At 38.1% G+C, this 7,338-nt stretch overlaps 1 protein-coding gene across 1 annotated transcript in view; it reads left to right on the plus strand.

The window, feature by feature from the left end:
• Nucleotides 1-976: 976 nt before the first annotated feature.
• Nucleotides 977-7,338, plus strand: part of Colec10 (collectin subfamily member 10) — a 51,923-nt gene continuing 45,561 nt past the window's right edge. The window contains exon 1 of the mRNA XM_021183145.2: nucleotides 977-1,306. Coding sequence (XP_021038804.1) covers nucleotides 1,159-1,306 — 148 coding nt within the window. The 5' untranslated portion in view covers nucleotides 977-1,158. The remainder of the gene's footprint in view (nucleotides 1,307-7,338) is intronic.

Below are 7,338 nucleotides of genomic sequence, written 5' to 3' on the forward strand. Positions count from 1 at the left end.
GGAGGAGGGGGGAGGAGGAGGAGGGGGAGGGGTAAGAAGAGGAGGAAGATGGGGAAGAGGGAAAGGGGCTATAAAGGAAGTGAGGGGTAGGGACATGGAAAGATACAGACAGAGAAACACAAATTTTACAAAGAATAGAAAAGGTCTCTTCAATGTAAATGACTGATTCTAATTTTCTAATAAGTTACAATCAAATCTGGACTGTTCTTAGTGAAACACACTGTTAGATGAGAATACAGATATACAGAGAAATACAGAGACCTCGATCATCATAATGTCTACACGTCTGTCTCAAATCCATACAGTCTATATAAAAATCATCTGTCATTTAAGAAATATAATTAGACACTTTCTCCACAATTAAGTAAAGAACTTGCTACAAACATCATACGCACATATTTGTATTTCACCATAACTTGTCAGCTATTATTGTGGAGAGAGACAAATCATGTCTCTTCCTATCTTGTCCCATTTTCCAAATAAAGCTGTCTTCATTTTATGTTATTTCCTTGAGATAGTGTGCTAGAAGGACAAGTGCCAGAACATAATTATATGCATTTTTAATAGCTTTCATTCTTATTACCAGATTGACTTACAGAAAAAAATCATTCATTTGGAGCTTACTCTCAGGGTAATTTATGCTCTCAAGAGAAAGAGGTATGTCATAGAAATTATTAACAACATCTGTGATCAACTGCCACATTCAGTCACAAGCACTCCATTATGAGAAACTCAAAGCCATGCCTGATGTTTGCAAAATGTGCAGAAATCTCAGGTCACAACCTCCCCATCACTCCTGGAATTCAACTCAATGCAAACTACATAGCGAGCTGGAGGTCTAAACACCAGTCAGCTCTGTCCTCTCTGCTTATGGAGAGGTTTGCACTGACCTGAATATCTGAGTGTTTAGTTTAGAGATAATTTTCAATAAACTGTTGTCATTGGAAAAGAAACAGTCTGGACAATGTATGGTCCATTTGGGATCCTGAGAAAATAAACAACCAAGGGAATGCCTCCTTGCTTGACTTTGCAGCCATTTCTGGAATGTACTTTCCAGATACCTCCTTGTTTTAGTTTTTAGCAGAAGCTTTTACTTAAAAGAAAATAATGCTGTTTATTTCGTGTGTCTTGGAGACCCTCTGTTGAAGAATCACAGTCATGAATGGCTTTAGAGTCCTGCTTCGAAGCAACCTATCCATCCTGTTGCTGCTAGCTCTCTTGCACTTTCAGTGTCTGGGTCTGGATGTTGATAGTCGATCTGCGGCAGAAGTCTGTGCCACACATACCATTTCACCAGGACCTAAAGGTGAGGAAGAAACCTCAAACCTCATACAATATATGGATCTCTTTCCTCGCCTCAAAGCCACCCTAGCTGCTGTGTGGCTTCTCTCCCCCTCTTTCTGAGTTTCCTCTGACTTCCTGTCTATTTTGCAAATCAGTAGACTATTAGTTATTTCCTATAGGCTTCCCTTGATTGTAAGTTAGAGAAGGTGGAAAAGGGTGGAATCCTAGGATAGAAGTGTGATGTAGAACACTGAGGACCCTGAGACACTCTTCCACTGCATTTAGATGGGGGTGAGGATTCATAACCTTTTGGTTAGACCACTTTCCTTTATTCTAGAGCTACCTTCCTTCCTCTCTTTCCTCACTCACATTGATTCTAAAGAGAAATTTAACTAGCAATTTTTTTTCTGGAGTATATCTTTTGTAATTAATGGTTTCCTAAGTTCCAATGTGGAAGATTATTTTTAACTAAAGATCCAAAGTAGAATACAAATGAATATTTTTATTTGAAAGTGGAATCTCTGAGGTCAACTGCCTTCAGTGGAGAATGGTAAAATATTGCTTCCCCCCTCCCCAAGTAGAGTCAAGGTCTAAGGTCCAAATTCCCTTCTAGCACTGGTTGTTGTTGATATTTTTTCCTTGGGTGGAGGGGTGGGCATGCAGTTAAATAAATCTGTTTTCCTTGTGTCAGCTCTTACCCTTTTGTTCTGAAAGTGGTCACTGCACTGCAGATTGGTTCTGTTCTATTAGTAATTCATGCTATGCTTCCTGAGGCTATTGGGTGGAAGAATTGTAGCTGCTAAAAATCTCAAATAGAAAAAAAAGATTTAAAAGAAGAAAGGAAGGAAAGAAACATGGCTCGATGCTTGTCAGTTATTTAAATGTGTATTGCTTAAAGTGCATTTTTTTCTTAATCATTGAATTAATTTTCTCCTGTGATTGCAATCCAGCTTCTAACCTTTGATACCATAAAATAAATGGAGGGAGTCACAGTGAGACCTTGGGGCTTCCAAATCATTTCCTTGGTGAATAAATGAATAATGTAAGGGCAAATGTTCAGAGAGGAAAGTTTTGGTTAGAAATAGTATTTACTCAAGTCTATTACTGGACTTTTCTCAGAATACAAGGAAATTGCGTTTTCCCTGTGGTGTCCTGAAGACTGGATATTGAAGGCTTCCTCAAATGTGCAACTGAGAGAATCTAGTTGATGTTTTTTTTTCCCCTTGAAGAAAAGCTGCAATTTTTACAAAGGAATAAGAATGCACGAGAAGCTATTAATTAAATACCCTGAACATAACACATTCCCACCCAACAACTATGTCCTTTGCAATTCAACTACTAGACATTGACTCTATATTTTAAGTCCCCATCTTAGGCACAGCAGTACACTAAATATATTAGTGTCATAAGTAATAAAGAGATAAGTTGTTTTTCATAGAGGGTATTGAGTTGGGACCTGGGCATGATACTGCAGAGCAGATGACAACAGAAATTGTATTGACAGGAACAAGTCTGCCGAATGAGCTTAAGAAAAACATTCATTAGTTCTGGCTTTCCAAAGGCCGCATGCAATATGTAGTGAAAATCTTAAATTTTTGCAAAATCAGCCAGGTACCACAACATTCAGGAGGTGGAAGCAGGGGAATTTTAAGTTGAGGATGACCCTCATCTACCTGATGAGAAACAATGCAAGTCTTTATAAGAGAAAATAAAAAACAAGACATCTACCTTCTAAAAAAATTAAACAACTTTATTTCATTTTATCACTTCAACTTAGTGTGGAGTTTATGGAGAACCAGTAGCATCCATAAGTCTTCCTTAGTCATGTCTTCACCTAGTACAAAGGTAGAGTCTTCTTATTAGAGATTCAAGTACCGTTTTAAACTTCGGAAGCTGGCCTCTCTTGCTGAGCCCAGAGAGAACTGTGAACAGATTCTAAGCTGGTGCAGAAGGGTAGAGCCCCAAGCGTGCTTTGAAGGAGATGCTGAGACAGTGCCTCAGAACTCCGCATTTCATGGTCTCACATCTTCTAGATGCGAATATGGTTTCCTCTAGTGGAGCATGCAGTCTTTACACCACAGGCATTCTAAGTTCCCTTCTCAGTAAAGAGATTCCATGATTCCAGATCATACTGAATATTTCCCAAGTTCTAGGCTCCAAGTCAGATAACACAGGTTTGAGGTACGATAAAGATTTCATCTCAGGACTTGTCTCTAGGTAGCAAGCTTGGAAATGGATTACAAGCTCTGGCTGAGCTCCTAGTTGACTTGTATCTGCCTTCACAGTGCAGCAACCTCTGCAATGTGTATTAATGCCTTTCCTCTGTCCTAGGCACAGTACTAGGGGTGAACACACACGGGACCTTCTTATTCATTGTAAGATCTACAATAGGCCCTCCCCGACTCCAGGAAGGCAGGTCTAAATACTGCACTCCTTGCAAGGGGGAAACACAGCGTGATGGCCAAGGAGACATTTTAAGGGGCCAAGTTATAGTTTTTTTTTTTCCTTAGTATCTTTCCTCCATGGATAATCATCTCATTTCTGTGTTTACCAGCACAGCAATACTGTATTCAGAAATTTCCAGATTCTCTGAGAAACAGATAATTAAGGGAATGTAACTCTAAATTTGTTCGGGAGAGTGGGAACTAAATAAATTATTCAGACCTGCAGATGAAGCACTATCCAGTTATAGAATATGCTGTTCAATAGACAGGCATTCTTTTTAGCATCATTTCTGAATTGCATCCTACCAGAGGAAAAATCATTAGTTTCTATTTGATCTTCTCGGGGTTCAGCTTCTTTATCTGAAAACTTGGCCTTCATCATATATGTTTCTTATTTTGAAGATATATGAGTCACCATAAACTAACCTTGTACAGATATCACAAATGCATATTTAACAAGTTTGGCTTTTCTTTCTTTTGCCTGACTCTCACATGCACCAAGTAACAATATGGGGGTTAAGCATTCTACTTGCCAAGACTTCATTGCTAAAAGTCACCATTATTATATTTCTTTCTATACCTGAAATGTTTATTTTATACTGTTTTGCAGAAAATGTTCTTTTTTTTAATCCCTCCTACTGCAGCCTTTTTACAATTTATGTGAAAGTCTGACCTCTAGTGGTTTTAGTTGTAAACAACATGGATGAAAAAAAAATAAAAACTTTAAAGACTTTTAAATCAGTAAGGGGTATTTGGTAGGTGCTTGGCAAACTGCAAGTCAAGTTTGAATACACTGTTCTGTTTAATTTTCACACTACCCATATCTATTATCAATATCCTAGGCATATGTATGAGGAAATAATCTTTAGAAAAGCCAAGTAGAGCTCCCAAGTTCAGTTAGAGCTAAAGTTATTCTTGAATTTGCTTGGCCTCGTGTCTAAGTCTAGTCATTCCACGATATAGTTTAGTTTGTAGTTGTCCTATATCACACTTAAAAATACATCCACTGGCTACCTTCTGATGATAATAACTGGTTGTTCATTGTCACAGGACATTGAACTCAAATCACCTCAGTCTGTTGGTGATATTGGACACTAAAGTATTTTTAAAGGACGTATATATCCTCATTAATCATTAAAACTGATGCTTCATTTATTTGGAAGTAAGCATTATTTTACTCTAGTAACACATGCTAAATAAAGTATTGTCATTTGAAACTATGTACGTACTTTGCCCCATGGTCCCCTCTAGTTATCTCAATAAACTTGGCAAAGGATATATAATTTCCATTGGCCAAATAACGAAACTGAAGTTCAGAGGTACAGAGTCACTAGTGTGATGCCACTGAGTGGGAAAGGGCACATTAGACTTGGGTTCAACACAGCTCCATTTGTATTCTCTCTTGCAGTCAGCCTGCTGAATGCTCTAGTTAGCCAGAACCATGGCCCTCAAACCATGCTGAGTGCGATGTAGTATTGTATGAAGCCAGAAGCTAGCTGATTTGAGTTTTACTTAAAACTTTCATTGATCCCTGTGGAACTCACACATAGGGAGAGGAGCACACACATCTGAGCACAAAGCAATACATGTATGGCATATGGGTGTCACAGCTATTTTATTTTATTTTATTTTATTTACTAAGAGAGGACATGTTGTGAGGGAAGATGGGTGAAGATCACCCCCATGGGGAGGAATAAGCTCTTCCTGAAAATTTGATTAACCATAGAAAAGGGACATATATTTGGTTATCCTTTTTAGTATTTAATGTGGCTCTGTATTGCAGAATTGATGCAATTTTGGTTATTTCTCCAAATAATTCTCAACCTCCAGGAAGAAGAAGGGTTCTTATTACTTCCTCATATAAATAATTGGATATGCCCAGGAGAATTTGAATCTCTCATCTCCTTAGGTTAGACGTATATCACCTGCCAGGCAACTCTCAATGATCATTTGGTTTGAGCCCAGTTTTGTGAATTTGAAGTCTAGTGAGGCATCCTAATGTCATGCCAGTCTCACGGGCATTGGTGGAAAAGTTCTAAGTAGAGTTGAGAACCTAGACCTTTTCACCCATCCTGTTTCATTATCCATGACCTCACGGTGTGTTGTGGTTGTTTGGATTGACAAGTTAGCATTAGAAAAAGAGGTCTATGAGATCAATGTGTAGCATGACATAGGATCACACTGATGAGGTCATCTCTACACATTAAGCTGCTGGTCTTCGCAAGTGACTTTCACAGAGCATGTAAGCAAGTAGTTTGGTTCCTTTAACTTTTAGATTCCACACTGAGGGTGTTTGGGACCATTTTCCCTCCCCCATTTCCTTTTGAGTAGATGCCAAGATAACGTTTCAAAGCTAGGTTAAGAGGAGAAGTATAAAACCCTCATTCATCAAAGTATAAAGATGAATCGGGGGCGGTGAATGGTAGTGATTCTAAAAGTTATTTGTTTCATTTTATTAAAGGCATAATCCTTATTCTGTACCTCTCCCTAATTCTATTATGTAACTATTTCTGTATGTACAAATCTCTGATTGAGACCATAGCAACAAGCTCTTGCATATTGATAAAACTTGTTGGCTTTGGATGGATAGATAGATGATATAGATATAGATATAGATATAGATATAGATATAGATATAGATATAGATATAGATATAGATATAGATATAGATATAGATATAGATATAGATATAGATGTGTGTATGATTTTAAATTTGAGATCTTCAATAATTATATATGTGTTTATATATAATATATGGATACGTGTTATATATGAATATGTGTGTATATATGTACATATATGTACATATTATAAATGTATACATAATAATATGTATACATATATGTATATAAATAGCCTTGCTGCCTAAAACTTTTGGTGTCCTCAACTGTAAATGGGAGAGATGGGTGTCATACACATTAAAAGCTTATTTTAAAACAAAGGTAATTCTAGCATGTATCTCAGTTATGATTATTTTTTCTGCCCCCTTCTGTTGCTCTTCCCAGTCACCATAAGCTTGCTTTCTCTCCACTTCCATCCAAACATTCATTTATAGGTTTAACAAATTGGCTTTACAAATGCACCTCCCCCTGGGAAGACCACAACTTTTTGCCCCTTTTTGGAACTTCATATTAGCTGCTAGTCCCACCTCAAACTCACTTTCAGTCTTCCAGGGCACACAATTCCAAGACCCCACTTTTCATTCACTTGCATTTCCCTTTCTCTACTTTTCCACCTGGACTTAACATCATTTATTCCTAAAGTGGGAATAGTGGGCTTTTAATGGGGATTAAATGAGCTTTGGGGCAAATGATATCAAAGCCTGGTTTTTCTCACCTGCAACGTGGGAAGAGAATTCTCTACCTATGTCATGGTGTCACTGTGAAGAAGAAGGAATTGAGCCACATGAAAGACTTAGTATATATACTTCTCTTCCCCCCTCTCCTCCTCTTCCTCCTCTCCCTCCTCCTCCTTCTCTTCTTCTTCCTTCTTCCTTCCTCCTCCTCCTCCTCCTTTCTTTCTCTTCCTTCCTTCCTTCCTTCCTTCCTTCCTTCCTTCCTTCCTTCCTTCCTTCCTTCCTCCTCCTCCTCCTCCTCCTCCTCCTCCTTCT

Source organism: Mus caroli, chromosome 15 (assembly GCF_900094665.2).
Source record: "Mus caroli chromosome 15, CAROLI_EIJ_v1.1, whole genome shotgun sequence".
Lineage (NCBI taxonomy): Eukaryota > Metazoa > Chordata > Mammalia > Rodentia > Muridae > Mus > Mus caroli.